The sequence below is a fragment of the Moschus berezovskii genome, chromosome 12 (genome assembly GCF_049115385.1).
Source record: "Moschus berezovskii isolate FMDL1 chromosome 12, NW_MosBer_1.0, whole genome shotgun sequence".
NCBI classification, from domain to species: Eukaryota; Metazoa; Chordata; class Mammalia; order Artiodactyla; family Moschidae; genus Moschus; species Moschus berezovskii.
In genome coordinates, this window is record NC_142471.1 from 68,801,349 (window position 1) to 68,819,511 (window position 18,163).

General features: G+C 42.0%; 1 protein-coding gene across 9 annotated transcripts in view; it reads left to right on the forward strand.

Annotated features, from left to right (window-relative positions):
• GBF1 (golgi brefeldin A resistant guanine nucleotide exchange factor 1) overlaps positions 1–18,163 on the forward strand; it is a 129,590-nt gene that overhangs the window by 89,151 nt on the left and 22,276 nt on the right. For 4 of the 9 annotated variants that reach the window (XM_055424777.2, XM_055424782.2, XM_055424780.2 and 1 more), the window contains exons 4-8: positions 9,804–9,935; positions 14,690–14,811; positions 15,334–15,442; positions 15,959–16,019; positions 17,188–17,242. In XM_055424777.2, coding sequence (XP_055280752.2) covers positions 9,804–9,935; positions 14,690–14,811; positions 15,334–15,442; positions 15,959–16,019; positions 17,188–17,242 — 479 coding nt within the window. Of the gene's footprint in view, positions 1–9,803; positions 9,936–14,689; positions 14,812–15,333; positions 15,443–15,958; positions 16,020–17,187; positions 17,243–17,971; positions 18,071–18,163 lie in introns of all 9 variants that reach the window. The other 5 variants (XM_055424779.2, XM_055424783.2, XM_055424781.2 and 2 more) reach the window with 2 other exon arrangements.

Genomic DNA, 18,163 nt, shown 5'->3' on the forward strand with positions numbered 1-18,163 from the left:
AAAGCAGAGACATTACTTTGCCAACAAAGATCCGTCTAGTCAAAACTATGATTTTTCCAGTAGTCATGTATGGATGTGAGAGTTGGACTGTAAAGAAAGCTGGGCGCCGAAGAATTGATGCTTTTGAACTGTGGTGTTGGAGAAGACTCTTGAGGTTTCCTTGACTGCAAGGAGATCCAGCCAGTCAATCCTAAAGGAAATCAGTCCTGAATATTCACTGGAAGGACTGATGCTGCAGCTGAAACTCCAATACTTTGGCCACCTGATGCAAAGAACTGACTCATTTGAAAAGACCCTGATGCTGGGAAAGATTGAAGGCAGGAGGAGAAGGGGACGACAGAGGATGAGTTGGTTGGATGGCATCACCAACTCAATGGGCATGAGTTTGAGTAAACTCTGGGAGCTGGTGATGGACAGCGAGGCCTGGCATGCTGCAGTCCATGGGGTCACAAAGAGCTGGACATGACTCAGCGACTGAACTGAACTGAACAAGGAAGAGGGGGAACTGAACTGATGATTAACAATGTTGTGATAGTTTCAGGTGGATAGCAAAGAGACTCAGCCATACATATACATGTATCCATTCTCTCCCAATTCTCTCCCAAACTCCGCTCCCATCCAAGCTGCCACATAACATTGAGCAGAGTTTGATGTGCTGTACAGTGGGTCCTTGTTAGTTATCCATGTAAAATATAACAGTGTGTACATGTCTATCCCAGACTCCCTAACTATCTCTTCCCCCCATCCTTCCTCCCTGGCAACCATAAGTTCATTCTCTAAGTCTTTCGAGTTTCTTTCTGTTTTGTAAGTTCGTTTGTGTCATGTCATTTTAGAGTCCACATATAAGGGATGTTATACAGTAGTTTTTCTTCTCTGACTTGCTGAAACAATGGCATTGTTTCATTCTTTTTAATGGCTGAGTGATATTCTAATGCATATATGTACCACATCTTCTTTATCCATTCCTCTGTGGATGGACATTTAGGTTGTGTCTTGTCTTGGCTCTTGTAAATAGTGCTGCTGTGAACATAGGGGTGCATGTATCTTTTTAAGTTATAGTTTTATCAGGGGATATGAGGAATGGGATTGCTGGATCATAGTCTACTCTAGTTTTTTGAGGGACTTCCATACTGTTCTCCATAATGGCTGCACCAATTTACATTCCCACGAACAGTGTAGGAGGGTTCCCTTTTCTTCACAACCTCTCTAGTGTTTATTTGTAGACTTTTTAAAGATGGCCATTCTGACTGTTATGAGGTGGTACCTCATTGTATTTTTGATTTGCATTTCTGTAAGCAGCAGTGATGAACATCTTTTCATGTGCCTATTGGCCATCTGTATGCCTTTTTTGAAAGTATCTGTTTAGGTCTCCTGCCCATTTTTCTTTTTTTTTTTTTGTTTTGAATAGATTTTTGAGTTTTATTGAAATCTTACATGAACAAGAAATTGGAAATACAATCACATCAAAGAACAAATTGTCACGGCTTTGACGTTTAAGCCAAACAAATTTTGTAGGGCAGGTTTCAAAAAGGTGTGAAGTTATAACAATTTAAAAACACAGTTGACCTACTTCTAGGAATGCAAAACATACAATCATAGGTTATTTTCAATTTTTCAATGGGGTTGTTTGGTTTTTTGCTATGTAATTATAGGGCTTGTTTGTGTATTTTGGAAATTAAGTCCTTATCAGGTGCATCATTTGTAAATATTTCCTCCCAGTCCATAGATTGTCTTTTCCTTCCATTTATGGTTTCCTTTGCTGTGTGAAAGCTTGTCCCTTTAATTAGGACCCATTTGTTTATTTTTTCTTTTGTTTCTATTGCCTTGGGAGATGGATCTAGGAAAACATTGGTATGATTTTTGTCAGAGAATGTTTTGCCTGTGTTATCTTCTAGGAGTTTTATGGCGTTTTAAGTCTTTAAGCTATTTTTTAGTTTATTTTTGTGTATGGTGTGAGGCTGTGTTCTAGCTTCATTGACTTACATGTGGCTGTCCAACTTCTCCAACTGTTTGCTGAAGAAACTGTCTTTTCCCCATTGTATTTTCTTTTTCCTTGTCAAAAATTTATTGTCCATAAGTGTATGAGTATATTTCTGGGCTGTCTTTGCTGTTACATTGATTCATATATCTGTATTTCTGCCAATACCAAGCTATTTTGAGTACTGTTAGCTTTGTAGTATTCTGTGAAGTCTGGGAGGGTTATATCTCCTGCTTTGTTCTTTTCCCCCAGGATTGCTTTCACAATTCTGGATCTTTTATAATTCCATATAAATTTTAGTTCTTTGAAAAATATCATGGGTATTTTGATAGGTATTGCATTTAATCTATAGATTGCTAAGGCCAGTTGAATTTTGACAAAGGTGCAAAGACAACTCAATGAAGAAAAGATTTTTTTTTTCAACAAATGCTGTTGGGACAACAGAACATCATATGCACAAAAAAAAAGAACCACTTTCATCTGAAGCTCATCAGTCAGTCAGTTTAGTCGCTCAGTCATGTCTGACTCTTTGTGACCCTGTGAACCATAGCATGCCAGGCCTCCCTCCATCACCAACTCCTGGAGTTTGCCCAAACCCATGTCCATTGAGTTGGTGATACCATCCAAGCATCTCATCCTCTGTCATCCCCTTCTCCTCCCACCTTCAATCTTTCCCAGCATCAGGGTCTTTTCAAATGAGTCAGCTCTTCGCATCAGGTGGCCAGAGTATTGGAGTTTCAGCTTCAGCATCAGTCCTTCCAATGCACACCCAGGACTGATCTCCTTTAGGATGAACTGGTTGGATCTCGTTGCAGTCCAAGGGACTCTCAAGAGTCTTCTCCAACACCACAGTTCAAAAGCATCAATTCTTTGGTGCTCAGCTTTCTTTATAGTCCAACTCTCACATCCATACATGACTACTGGAAAAACCATAGTTTTGACTAGACGGACCTTTGTTGATAAAGTAATGTCTCTGCTTTTTAATATGCTGTCTAGGTTGGTCATAAATTTCTTTCTAAGGAGTAAGCGTCTTTTAATTTCATGGCTGCAGTCACCATCTACAGTGACTTTGGAGCCCCAAAAAATAAAGTCAGCCACTGTTTCCCCATCTGTTTGCCATGAAGTGATGGAACTGGATGCCATGATCTTAGTTTTCTGAATGTTGAGCTTTAAGCCAACTTTTTCAATCACCTCTTTCACATTCATGAAGAGGCTCTTTAGTTCTTCTTTACTTTCTGCCATAAGGGTGGTGTCATCTGCATGTCTGAGTTTATTGATGTTTCTCCTGGCAATCTGGATTCCAGCTTGTGCTTCTTCCAGCCCAGCGTTTCTCATGATGTACTCTGCATATAAGTTAAATAAGCAGGGTGACAATATACAGCCTTGACGTACTCCTTTTCCTATTTGGAACCAGTCTGTTGTTCCATGTCCAGTTCTAACTGTTGCTTCCTGACCTGCATACAGGTTTCTCAAGAGGCAGGTCAGGTGGTCTGGTATTCCCATCTCTTTCAGAATTTTCCAGAGTTTATTGTGATCCACACAGTCAAAGGCTTTGGCATAGTCAATGAAACAGAAATAGATGTTTTTATGGAACTCTCTTGCTTTTTCAATGATCCAGCGGATGTTGATTTGATCTCTGGTTCCTCTGCCTTTTCTAAAACCAGCTTAAACATCTGGAAGTTCGTGGTTCATGTATTGTTGAAGCCTGGCTTGGAGAATTTTGAGCATTACTTTACTAGCGTGTGAGATGAGTGCAATTGTGGAGTAGTTTGAGCATTCTTTGCCATTGCCTTTCTTTGGGATTGGAATGAAAACTGACCTTTTCAGTCCCGTGGCCACTGCTGAGTTTTCCAAATTTGCTGGCGTATTGAGTGCAGCACTTTCACAGCATCATCTTTTAGGATTTGAAATAGCTCAACTGGAATTCCATCAGCTCCACTAGCTTTGCTCGTTGTGATGCTTCCTAAGGCCCACTTGACTTCACATTCCAGGATGTCTGGCTCTAGATGAGTGATCACACCATCGTGATTATCTGGGTTGTGAAGATCTTTTTTGTACAGTTCTTCTGTGTATTCTTGTCACCTCTTCTTAATATCTTCTGCTTCTGTTAGAGCCATACCATTTCTGTCCTTTACTGAGCCTATCTTTGCATCAAATGTTCCCTTGGTATCTCTAATTTTCTTGAAGAGATCTCTAGTCTTTCCCATTATATTGTTTTCCTCTATTTCTTTGCACTGATCACTGAGGAAGGCTTTCTTATCTCTCCTTGCTATTCTTTGGAACTCTGCATTCAGATGCTTATATCTTTCCTTTTCTATTTTGCTTTTTGCTTCTCTTCTTTTCACAGCTATTTGTAAGGCCTCCTCAGACAGCCATTTTGCTTTTTTGAATTTCTTTTTCTTGGGGATGGTCTTATTTCCTGTCTCCTGTACAGTGTCACGAACCTCCATCCCTAGTTCATCAGGCACTCTGTCTATCAGATCTAGTCCCTTGAATCTATTTCTCACTTCCACTGTATAATCGTTAGGGATCTGAATAGTCTAGTGGTTTTCCCTACTTTCTTCAATTCAAGTCTGAATTTGAATCCAGAGTAGGCACTTGTTTAAGTCTCTAAACTCAACAGTAAGAAAACAACTCCATCAAAAAATGGGCCAAAGACTTGGACAGACAGATCACCAAATGGTGTTTGATGTCACTGGCCATTAGGGAAAGGCAAATTTAACCCACACTGAGATCCAACTGCTTACTTACTAGGATGACTTAATAAAGGTACTGAAAAAAACCAAGCACTGGAGAGGCTATAGAGAAATCAGAATCCTCGTTGCTAGTGGGAATGCAAAATGGTATAGGATTCTGGAAAAACAGTTTGGCAGTGTCTTATAAAACCAAACATATACTTATTCTTTCACCCAGAAATCCTACTCCTGGATATTTATCCCAGAGAGATGAAAACCAATGTTCGTTACGCAAAACCCTGTACCCAAATGTTTATAGCAGCTCTGTGCATAACTGTTCCAAAATGGAGAAGCCCAGTGTTTTTCAGCTAGTGAATGGATAAGCAAATTGCGGTAGAAACAGGCAATGGAATACCACTCAGCAGTAAAAAGGGAACAGACTATTGATTGAGGTAGCAGTTTAGACAGAGCAGCCTGAAAAGGTTACATACTGTAGGATTCCATTTATATGACCTCTTTGGTAAAACTGTGGTGAGAGACTAGATTAGTGGTTCACGGGAGTTGGGGTGGGGGGAGGGTGTGATCACACAGGAATAACAGAGGGAGTTTTCTGGGGTGATGAGACTGTTCTGTATTCCAACTGACACAGTGCTTACAGGGATCTATGTGTATATAAAAACACACAGATATGTGTACTAAAAAGTCAATTTTACTACACGATAATTAAAGTTAGAAAAAAAATTTTAAGTACCGAAACAATCTTAACATACAAATCTCAGCCTCGTTCACACCAAGAAAGGCATCCAAATGATGCAGCCGAATATCAGGCCCTGCCTTCTAAGACTGAGGTCTGAAGACACTGAGATTAGGTTTAAGGGAATGGCCACCTATGAACACGGACCTGAATTCAGAAAAGCCCTTTCCTCTGTGGAAAGGCTAGACTGGCATGGGGAGCCTATTTCTTCTCTCCCTGGGCTCTTCTAACCAATATTAGAAAAAATTTGTTACTGGAACTTGTTCTTTGGAAACCTTCAGTTGAAGCAGCCCTGCAGAGACAGATCACACTTCCATCAATTTCAAGCCTACTGAGAACAGTAGAGAAACTACTCTTTGGTACATTAAGTCATTTGGCTTTAGGAGTCCACACCCTATGTGTGTGTTAAAATTTATAGGACTCAAAGAGTCAGTTTTAATGAATTAAAAAAATTTAAAAACAAACAAAAAGAAGCAGAATGTACTTGGCCCTGAAAGTATCAAATGTGGGTTGTAAAATTGTCCACGTCTTTGACTACAAAGCAAATATAGGTATAGCAACTGGGTGAATGCTCAGAAAAATCTGTTCCCTATCCTACATCTCAAAAGATTTTTTTTCCATTTAACGGTTTCATATCTCAAATATTCCCAACTTGACTATTTTTTTAAATGACAAACCAAATTCTATGTAATAGAGTTGTGTTCCTAAAGCAGCAGGACTGCTGCTGCTGCTGCTAAGTCGCTTCAGTCGTGTCCGACTCTGTGCGACCCCATAGACGGCAGCCCACCAGGCTTCCCCGTCCCTGGGATTCTCCAGGCAAGAACATTGGAGTGGGTTGCCAGACTAGATGACTTTACTTTTCTCAGTCTGCTTTTTAAAGGTATTTTATATGTTTCAGTTTTCCCAAATATTTCTATTCCTTACATCTCAACCCTTTACCATCTTACACACACACACACACACAAAGGTTTTTCTCTAGGCTTTTTCTGCAGATTGTGCATCTCTTGGTGGGGGTAGCGGGGGATGAGAAGCAGGTTTTATACAGCTGATGTGATCATTATACAGACAAGCTTGGAAAATGCTACCCAATCTGCCAATTAATTAAAGCATTAATCTGAGGAGCAGCCGGGCCAGGGAATGTTTACCCTGAGAGGGGCGTGGTAGGAATTGAGTGGGAAGCTCCCTGTATTTGCATGAAAATGGAGGTGCTTAGGAAACCCAGCTTCCTTTTGTCTCTAAAGGTGGGGCAGCCTTTATCCAGTCCCTAGGTCTTCCTAGCCTGTTTTGGAATCCTTTTAGGAAGCTAGTGTCTGACATATGATAGCACCGTAGAAAAACAAAAATTAAACCCCAGGCATAGTAGGGTACTGAGCAAGTCCAGTATAGAGTAGCTTCTTAGACCTGGAATGAAACCTAAATTCAGGAGTTTGTGCTGATAATTAAGTAATTCTACTTAATTATTCAGATGTAATGTTTTTGCAGGTTTTAGAACCATATGTATGGGTTCAAATTACAGCTCTGCTTCTTACTAGCTGTGTGATTTGGGGTCAGTCGTGTCTTGTCTGAGCCTTGTTTTTTTCCTCTGTAAAATAAAGATCATGAATTGCCTCATCATCTCAAGGTAGTTAGCCCTCTGCTTACTGTAGACTGAAAGAAGGCTGGAGAGTGATTAGGAGGACCTTTTGGTCCAGTTCAATAGCTCGGTGGTGTCTGACTCTTTATGACCCTGTGGACTGCAGCACACCAGGCTTCCTTGTCCATTACCAACTCCCGGAGCTTGCTCAAACTCATATCCATCAAATTGGTAATGCCATCCAACCATCTCATCCTCTGTTGTCCCCTTCTCCTCCTGCCTTCAATCTTTCCCAGCATCAGGGTCTTTTCCAATGAATCAATTCTTCACATCAGGTGGCCAAAGTATTGGAGTTTCAGCCTTAGCATCACTCCTTCCAATGAATATTCAAGACTGATTTCCTTTAAGATTTACTGGTTTGATTTCCTTGCATTCTAAGGGACTCTCAAGAGTCTTCTCCAACATCACAGTTCAAAAGCATCAATTTTTTGGTGCTCAGCTTTCTTTATGGTCCAACTCTAACTGGAAAAACCATAGCTTTGTCTAGACAGACCTTTGTCGGCAAAGTAATGTCCTGCTTTTTAATATGCTGTCTAGGTTGGCCATAGATTATAAACTGCCTCCAACACAGCCTTTTGTTCTTTTTAAAATTATTTTTCAGCAAGGGACTATAAACCACAAGTTTCCCCCTCAACTTCCTGGGATGTGCTGCATTCTTTATCTCTGAGAGTAGTGACCTTGACTATAACTACAAAAGACCTGAAGACATCAGTTCATTCTGAGATCTCTTTGGCCATGTTGGCTGTACTCAAGATGAGGTTTACCTGTGTATCCCTAGGGAGGGTGGTGAAATGGACATGGAAAATTGACCCAGCTGTATTGATGATATTAAAGGATTACTGTTAATTTTAAAACTGTGGTTTAAAATATGTGTGTGTATATGTATATTAAAAACATAAAATTTACCATCATAACCATTTTATTGTTAATTTTTAAACATGGTAATGATACTGTGGAAGCTTTTTAATCTTTTAGAGCTACAAACTAACAATTTTACAGATGTCTGGAGTTTGATTCAAGATAATCCAGGAGGATGATCAGTTCAGTTCAGTCGCTCAGTCGTGTCCGACTCTCTGCGACCCCATGAATCACAGCACGCCAGGCCTCCCTGTCCATCACCAACTACCGGAGTTCACTCAAACTCATGTCCATAGAGTTGGCGATGCTATCCAGCCATCTCATTCTCTGTCGTCCCCTTCTCCTCCTGCCCCCAACCTTTCCCAGCATCAGAGTCTTTTCCAGTGAGTCAACTCATCGCATGAGGTGGCCAAAGTATTGCAGTTTAAGCTTTAGCATCAGTCCCTCCAATGAACACCCAGGATTGATCTCGTTTAAAATGGACTGGTTGGATCTCCTTGCAGTCCAAGGGACTCTCAAGAGTTTTCTCCAGCACCACAGTTCAAAAGCATCAATTCTTCGGCGATCAGCTTTCTTCACAGTCCAACTCTCATATCCATACATAACCACGGGAAAAACCATAGCCTTGACTAGATGGACCTTGGTTGGCAAAGTAATGTCTCTGCTTTTTAATATGCTATCTAGGCTGGTCATAACTTTCCTTCCAAGGAGTAAGCGTCTTTTAATTTCATGGCTGCAGTCAGCATCCGCAGTGATTTTGGAGCCCAAAAAAATAAAGTCTGACACTGTCTCCACTGTTTTTCCATCTATTTCCCATGAAGTGATGGGACTAGATGCCATGATCTTTATTTTCTGAATGTTGAGCTTCAAGCCAACCTTTTCACTCTCCTCTTTCACTTTGATCAAGAGGCTTTTGAGTTCCTCTTCACTTTCTGCCATAAGGGTGGTGTCATCTGCATATCTGAAGTTATTGATATTTCTCCCAGCAATCTTGATTCCAGCCTGTGCTTCTTCCAGCCCAGCATTCCTCATGATGTACTCTGCATATAAGTTAAATAAGCAAGGTGACAATATACAGCCTTGACGTACTCCTTTTCCTATTTGGAACCAGTCTGTTGTTCCATGTACAGTTCTGACTGTTGCTTCCTGACCTGCATACAGGTTTCTCAAGAGGCAGGTCAGGTGGTCTGGGATTCCCATTTCTTTCAGAATTTTCCACAGTTTATTGTGATCCACACAGTCAAAGGCTTTGGCATAGTCAATGAAGCAGAAATAGATGTTTTTCTGGCACTCTCTTGCTTTCTCCATGATCCAGCGGATGTTGGCAATTTGATCTCTGGTGCCTCTGCCTTTTCTAAAACCTGCTTGAACATCTTGGAGTTCACGGTTGACATAATGCTGAAGCCTGGCTTGGAGAATTTTGAGCATGACTTTACTAGCGTGTGAGATGAGTGCAATTGTGCGGTAGTTTGAGCATTCTTTGGCATTGCCTTTCTTTGGGATTGGAATGAAGACTGACCTTTTCCAGTGCTGTGGCCACTGCTGAGTTTTCCAAATTTGCTGGCATATTGAGTGCAGCACTTTCACAGCATCATCTTTCAAGACTTGAAATAGCTCAACTGGAATTCCATCACCTCCACTAGCTTTGTTCGTAGTGATGCTTTCTAAGGCCCACTTGACTTCACATTCCAAGATGTCTGGCTCTAGGTCAGTGATCACGTTATCGTGGCTGTCTTGGTCGTGAAGATCTTTTTTGTATAGTTCTTCTGTGTATTCTTGCCACCTCTTCGGTTGATGGTCCCAGCAAATAAGAACTTTGCCTCACAGCACAGACAAAAATGGCCTTTTTCTACGTTTAGTTTCTTGTATGATGCCACCTCCTCATGCTCATTTCTTTTCTTACAGAACTCTCAGAAATTGAGCCCAATGTGTTCCTTCGTCCATTTCTGGAAGTAATTCGCTCTGAAGATACCACTGGCCCTATAACTGGACTTGCACTCACCTCTGTCAACAAGTTCCTGTCCTATGCACTCATAGGTAAGCACTCGGGCTTTTTTGAGTGACCACACCCTTTCATTTGGGTGGTCAGGCTTTAGGCAATGAGCTGGTGATGCTGGAAAGTTTTCCCCAGCTATCTGTTTCCTTGTAGAAAAGAAAGAGGATTGCTTTTTGATTACTCATAACACTAATTGACTGAGGTTGTATAGAGTGGGGAGTGAGAGGTTTCCTTGGGACTACTGATTTCTTTGTGCTTTGGAGGCAGTTTTTGAACTGTGGCGCTGGAGAAGACTCTTGAGAGTCCCTTGGACTGCAAGGAGATCCAACCAGTCCATTCTAGAGGAGATCAGTCCTGGGTGTTCATTGGAAGGACTGATGCTAAAGCTGAAACTCCAATACTTTGGCCACCTCATGCGACGAGTTGACTCACTGGAAAAGACTCTGATGCTCGGAGGGATTGGGGGTGGGAGGAGACGGGGACGACAGAGAATGAGATGGCTGGATGGCATCAGCGACTCGATGGACATGAGTTTGAGTGAACTCCGGAAGTTGGTGATGGACAGGGAGGCCTGGTGTGCTGTGATTCATGGGGTCGCAAAGAGTTGGACACGACTGAGCGACTGAACTGAACTGAAGGATATGATGCCCTTGGAGGTTTGATTTTAGTTTATCTTTATTTTTCCAGTATAATGTATGATTATTTTAAGAAGATAAATAATAAAGAGGTGACTACAAGAAAAGTTAATGGTCTCTCTCAATGTTCCTCATCCTTCTTTAGGTAAATGATGTTAACATGAAGGTTTGAATCTTACTATACCTTTCCATACATGTATATAAATATATATAAAGTTCTACTTCTTTTTAAAAAGAAATAAAAATAGAATTGTGTGCTTAATTTTTTTTCATTTAATAGTATTAAAACAGTGTACAGAATATAATTATCTATCTGATTTATTATTTTCCCTCCAACTTTATTGATATCATTGTCATATAACATTGTATTAGTTTAAGATGTATAATGATTTGATATATGCATATGTTGCAAATGTTTACCATACTTAGTTAAGTCCATTACCTCACATAGTAACAGATTTTTTGTGTGATGAGAACTTTTAAGATCTGTTGTCTCAGCAGCTTTCAGACATACAACACAGCATTATTAACTACAGTCATCATGCTGTACACTACATCTGCAGAACTTACTAATCTTATAACTGGGGGTTTGTATGTTCTTTTTTTATTGTAATAAAATATACATAATATAAAATTTGCCATTTTAAAGTATATAATTCAGTGGCATTAACGCCATTCACAGTGTTGTACAGCCATCCCCACCATCTGTTTCTCAAACTTTTTCATCATACCAGACAAGAAATTCTAACCATTAAGCAATAATACACCATTTCCCCTGCCCCTGGTAAGCTTTTTTTCTTTTTGGTAGCTGTATAATTTCTATAGTATAGATATAACACAGTTCACTCGATCATTCTCTTATTGGAGAATATTTAATATTTAGGTTGTTTCTGTTTCTTTTTTAGAAAAGATTTATTTATTTTTGGCTGTGCTGAGTCTTCCTTGCTGCACGCGGGCTCTCTCTAGTTGTGGTGAGCCCAGGCTACTCTCTGTTGTGGTGCACCAGCTTCTCATTGTGATGGCTTCTCTTGTTGGGGAGCAGAGGCTCTAGACACAGGGGCATGCTGGCTCAGTAGTTGTGGCACACGGGCTTAGTTGCTCAGGGGCATGTGGAATCTTCCCAGACCAGGGATCAAATTAATTTCCCCTGCATTGACAGGCGATTCTTAACCACTTGCCCACCAGGGAAGCTCAAATTGTTTCTTATTTTGAGCCATTATCAATAATGCTGAAATAAGCTTCCTTGTTCACATAGCTTTATTATAAAATTTCCTTTTGTATGACAGAGTCCTGTACTTGAAATTTGAATGTCTTCTCCTTTATTGAGTTGTCTTTGTTTTTCTTATCAGTTTGTATCTTTGTTTTTCTTATCAGTTTGTAGGAGTTCTTTGTATAGTGAGAATATTAACCCATTGTCTATCATAGTGTTACAAGTTTCTCTCAATCTAGCCCAAATATCTTATCCAGTCTATTGTTTCTCTCTGAATTTGTTTATGGTGTATTTTTTAAATTTCTTTTTAGTTGATTTTGTCACTCAAAATCCTGAATTCTTTTTCTTATGTTGTCTGCCCATGTGCAATCATGAGGAACATAGAACACAGGCAGCTGTCCTTATTTCCAAATAGAGAGACAGGAAAAGTGGAAGCTCGGGTAGCTAGCAAGAAAGGAAAATGACCTTCAGTTCAAGGCAAGAAAACCCTTTATCTTTTCTAGAAAATTGGATTTGTTTAGTTGAAGCATTCAGGATTGGGAACAAATATGCTGGTGCGAGCTAGGTTCTGAAGAGGGGCATCAGCTTCTCCAGGCACCCTGGTCCTAGCTTCATACTTGTCCTAAGCAAAAATCAGGCCCAGCTACTTAGAGCCTTGCCCTGAGCACCACCTGCAGGTCATCATCTCTCTTCATGGCCTCCAATAGCTGCCCTCTGTGCCTTTTCCCTCTGCTCTTTTGTCAGTGTTACTCTCTCGCCTTTCTTGACTTGGCAGACAAGCTGGTCATTGGAGACCTCAGGCCAGCTGGTCACTGGAGTTTCCTGTGGTGGGGAAAGAGAATGCTGGAGGTGGTGATTGCAGTGGGCATGAGAAAAGGAACAGGAAGGAGTGTATGAAAGCCAGAAGGCAAAGGAGATGAGATTGGCAAATTTCCCTGCAGTCTTCTCCAGGGTGGCCAGGAAAGGAGTAGATTATAAAAAAGAGGTCCTGGGGAAGATAAGGTCTGTTAAGTGAACCAATCTTTTGTTTAGGCTGCCCTTCTTGAAGGAACTGCCCTCCATCTCTCAATCCTGTGATGAAGGCTTCTAGAATTATTTTAGATCCTATTCCAAAGACCAGCCTTTTATTTGGCCCCACACAGCTGCCAGATCAGGATTTGTGCCTCTAATTGCCTGGTTTGTGAGGCCCTGCCTGTGGTTCTAAGGACCTGTTACTTGTACTTGCCTTTTTAGAAAATTAAGTTTTCTACTTCATTCAAGCTCAGAGGATAAGAGCTACAAAAAAGATCAATAGAGTTTAAACCACTGTAACTAGGAAGGTTACTGAAAGAAGGGAAGAAATAAACCCCCAGAAGTTTGTGAGGTGAGAGCAAGACTGCCGTTCACTAGGAGCTCTGAAACACCCACACAGCACCAAGATGGTTCTGGATTTTCTGAGCAAGGAAAGGTCCTTCTGTGGACTCTGTCCAGCAGGGCTGTGAGAGAGGACTCAGGCAAGTGCCTTGAGAGTATAGGATTTTCTGTGTTGTTTGGGAGAAACATGGAGAATAGGGTAATAGAAGGAGCTGGGTCACTTCCTCTACTATAGATCATCATGAAATTGGCTTCCTTCTGCATGACCTCTAAAGTAGCCATTCATGATGCTGAGTAGAGGCATGAAGTAAACAGGACAACGAGAGTCTTTGACCAGGTATCAGAGACTAACCAGGATGGAAGAGAAAAATTAAAACCACTCACAGTTGATGAAAGTGTTCTGGCTCATTGTTGCAAGAGAAATGTTCTGATTTCTCAGTCATCCCCTGAGCTTCAAATTCAGGAACTCCATTATTTTCAGGTACAAGGAAAGAGAATGGAGAATTTCTTCTAATTCCTACACTTAAAAACTAGGAGTTTCTCTTACCTTACACCATGTCAACTCTAGAGCATTTTTCTCTGTCACTCACAAAGTTTGTGTCATATCCCCATCTTTTTTTTCCTATTTGTGTCCCCCAAGAACAATCCAGGCTGTTCTGGAGGACCCTTGTAAGCCTTGATGGAGGTCACTTCTTTGTCTATTCCTTATGGGCATTTAAATCATGAACAGGAGCAGTTTCCTCCTTGGCAACATTTGTGTTAGCTTCTACCCCAGTGCTGGTTGTCAGAGCTGGCATCTCCCCTCTTATTCACAGTTTAAGGTCTTCCTCCCTCCTACTTTCCAGTTAGCTAGCCTCCAGTAGTCTTCAGTTTGTCCCCTGTCACTCCTTAATCTTTAGTTAAGGATTCTTGTCAATGACATACTGTTTTTAAGAAGCATGAAACCAAAGCAGGAAGTGCTCTCTGATTTGCTGTAATGGGCACCCAGATCTACATATTGGCAGCAGTGACTGTCCATTTTTTACCTCTGCTCCCCTACCTCAGTTGCACCAGAATACTGCATTCCAAAAGCAATGAGATAGATGTGTTGAAAGAGAACACTTGAAAAGAAAAAGTCTACAACCTTGGCATTCAAAGCTCTGGCCCTCCCAGGCACTTGCTCTGGGCCAAAACCTCAAATTTCCAGGTCCTTCCTCTATCAAGTGAGTGGCTTTACACCAGTGATTCCCACGTGTGGTCCCCTGACCAGCAGCATTAACTTCACCTGGAATCTTGTTAGAAATGCAGATTCTCAGGCCCCATGCTAGACCTACTAAATCAAAAATTTGGGGTGATGGCCAGCAATTTTTACCTTTTACAAGTCCTCCAGATGATTCTGATATATGATTGAGAACCACTTTTACACAGTAGAGTTTGTGCTGAGATGGGCACAACATATATCAGCCAGTTACAGGCAAAAACTCTCAGGTAATTCAAGGAGCCATGGGTTAGAGAAGTGAAGAGGAGAAAGCTAAAGTCTCTCAAAGTAGACCCTACACAGGACGTCTTGACTTTTTATCTCTCCTGTTCATATCCTTTCTTTTTTTCTTTGCTGAAGCAGATCCCACCCATGAGGGCACAGCAGAGGGCATGGAGAACATGGCAGATGCTGTCACCCATGCCCGTTTTGTGGGCACAGATCCTGCCAGCGATGAGGTGGTCCTGATGAAAATCCTTCAGGTAAATGGAGGGGAACAGCAATTAGGCTAATGCCTCCAGCTCTACTCACTGGAGCCTGCCAGCAATGTGAAGCTGTGTTTTGACTCCACTGACGCTTAGAGACCTACTTTGTTTCCAAACAAGCTGCTCCGTACCCAAAGTAAAAGCTTTTTCTAAGGAAAATAATTAAAAACTTTAAATTTTATATTGATATCAAATAACCAGAACCCTTAAAACACTTGTACCTCTGACAGAATGTATCTGTGCCATTCATCCGTTGGGTTTGTGGGCTAGGGCAGAAATGAGTGCTGAACTATGTCAGGGTCATGTGACGTAAAGACACAGCTCCTAAGATAAGCTCCTGAGAGACTCGACCACCAGCCCCAAGCCAAAGCAAGGTCAGCATTCTTGCTAACCTTTCTCACCCCTGAGTGCTTCCATAGGAGACTAGAGAAACAGGAAGCACTTTCTCTCCCCTCATGTACACCCTTCTTCACCCAGCCTGCCTTGTTTATCGTAGTGTCTCCTTTTTCTTTCTGGTAGGTACTACGGACTCTGTTGCTGACCCCAGTAGGTGCCCACCTAACCAATGAATCTGTGTGTGAGATTATGCAGTCTTGCTTCCGGATCTGCTTTGAAATGAGGCTCAGTGGTAGGTGCTTGAATATCGGGCCCTTCATCATTCCTAGGGGCAGTATCTGTGAGTATGTATATAGGATGCTGTCTCTGAACCCCAGAGAGATAGAAAACTCATGACTTCTCCATCACCTACCTTGTGGAGCCATAGGGATCTTGAGGTCTCTGTACTTGACAATTTGTTGTGTGGCTAGAAGAGACTAACTCTTTGTGCCAGGGCAGGAATTGGGCTAGATCACAGACTGACTCAGCCCAGAACCAGATCTCCTTCCCTTGAGGTTTCTGGGATTGACACCAGCCTGCAACCCTTGAGAACATATCCTTGTGCCTTTTTTTTTTTTTTTTCCCTGACTCAGTAGTGCCATCTAGTGGGTCAGTGAAGTTACGGCTGCCAGGCTGAGCTGGATCTGTTTTTAATAAGTTTGGTATAATCCTTAGTAAACAAGGTTTGGAGGGGAGTCTGCTTTGAGAAGCCTCCTGATAATAGCACGGCAAGTAATGACACCTGTGTTATTTGTTTTTGCCTGTGCAGAGTTATTGAGAAAATCCGCAGAGCACACTCTCGTAGACATGGTGCAGCTGCTCTTCACAAGGTAAACCTGCTGCTGTTTGCTTCAGCCCGGCTGCCCAGGCCTCTTGAGCCTGCCTGCTTCCACACAGCCACTTCAGGGACCTGGCCAACCCCACAGCCACATCAGAGGCTACTGAGATTGTGGATGGGAGTAGTTCTCTGGGCCCAGGGTTACCATGCAAGGGAGAAAGAGGAGGGAGCTGGCTTGGCCTCAGAGGGAAGCAGAGGGTTATTTGATTTAGGCTGACAGAACTTCTGCTTCCCAAACTTGTGTCAGTTTCTGTGCAGGTAGCAGCTGGGAAGGGAAACCCAGAGAGGAAGCCAAACTCATGGGAGCCTGAAGCAGATTGCTGAGCTCCCAGAGCTCAGTCCAGTTTCTGTGAGGAAGGACCAAGGCTAGGGTAACCAACAATCCTGGTTTGCCTGACTGTCCCCATTTGAACACTGAAAGTCCCGCATCCCTGCAATCCAAAACCATTGGTTACCCTCATCAAGGCCCTCAACTTAGCCCTGAGGCAAGCGCTTTACAGCTTCCCCTAAGAGATATTGATGATGGAGGAGGTTATGCATGTAGGGGAGCAAGGGTTCTATGGGAAATCAGTGTACTGTGAAACTAAGATTGCTTTTTTAAATAGTCTACACACACACACACACACACACACACACTTTCCCCTGGGATTTATTTTTGCTCTCAAATCTATAAATAATAATTCTTATTACCCACAGACTAGATTTGCCTCTGGACCCTGCTGCTATTTGTTTCCTACTTCTCAGGTTCAAATTTACTGGTTTCAAAACTTCATCTGCTTTTCATTTCTGACCCTATGCCCAGTCTCCTGGGGTTTTAATAGGCTTCCCTCTCCCCGTATCATGACTTTCAGCAATATCTGCCAGGTGAATACAAGCAGGAGAGTATCAGTTTAAAGATGAAAAGAGCCTCTGCACTCCAGGGGTACTTAGTCACCTTCCCCTCATGACAACTAACTTCTTTTTTAGAACGTGTCTGTTCCATGTTCCTCAATTTCTGTGGCCCTTCGATGAAGCTCTGAAAAGGGTGAAATTAGCCTGTTTCTTTTTCTAGCTTTTCCTAAGAGACTCTGACCTAGAGCATTTTGGGGCTATGGCTGGCATGAAGAGGAATATTTGTTATTATCCCTAATTATAGTCCATGGGATTTTCTTATCTTACAGGTTACCTCAGTTTAAAGAAGAACCCAAGAACTATATGGGGACCAACATGAAAAAGGTATAATCTGCTATCCCTCACCCAAACTTCAATCTCCCAGCTTCTGTGCTATTGGGATTTTCCTGGATACCGTTGCTTAGCAAAAGTATGCTTTTGCCTAGACAGGTTTGCTTGGAATCTAGAAATAGTTGTCACTCATTTACCAAGAAATTTTCCAGGTACCTCTTTCTAAGTACCTCTCCTTCCCCAGACTTTCCTTTCTAGCCTATCTTTGTTGACCCACTATGTAAGCTAGTGAGCCAATCCTTCATGGAAACTGGGTGAGGCCCATCAGGCTGGGCAAAAAATGTATGCTGATAAAGATGAAAGTCCTGCCATCCTCTCAGGGCCCAGTTTTGTCAGCAGGTAGGAGGCCTAGAGAGACTATACCTAAAATCCCCTGATACTGGATTAGACTGGGCTTATGCTTGGGCTAGCCTCTGACAAGATAAATCAAGTCCGTGACTCCAGATCAGAAGGTTCTCAAACTGCTAGGAGAAGAATGGTGTTCAGAAGAATGGCCTCTTTCTATCTTAAACTGAAGCCCTGGACTTCACAGGCCTCTGATGAGGATTCTGCTTGCAGCCCAATGAGGTTCTGCCCTTGAAGCTGACCCTTGGCTGTTTGGTGCATGAACCTGACCTTCCCATTTCCCCTGCCATCCATCCCCATTCCTGCCCTGTGCCCTGTTGGCTTGTGTCTGAGTTTATTTCACTCTGTTTAAATCGTTCATTTGCCTGTCTTTCACAGATTTCTCCATGTCTCCTCAACAAACTGGAGCTAAGTAGTGGGGAGCAGACCAAAGCCCTGAACCAGTTAGAGAGGGTACTACTCTTTAAGAACCTCAAGGTCTCTCTCCCTCTCCCTCTCCTTACCCCCTTTTATTTATTTAAATGTTTATTTTTTATATGTAACATATGGGTCCCACGTCCTCTGTGTAGA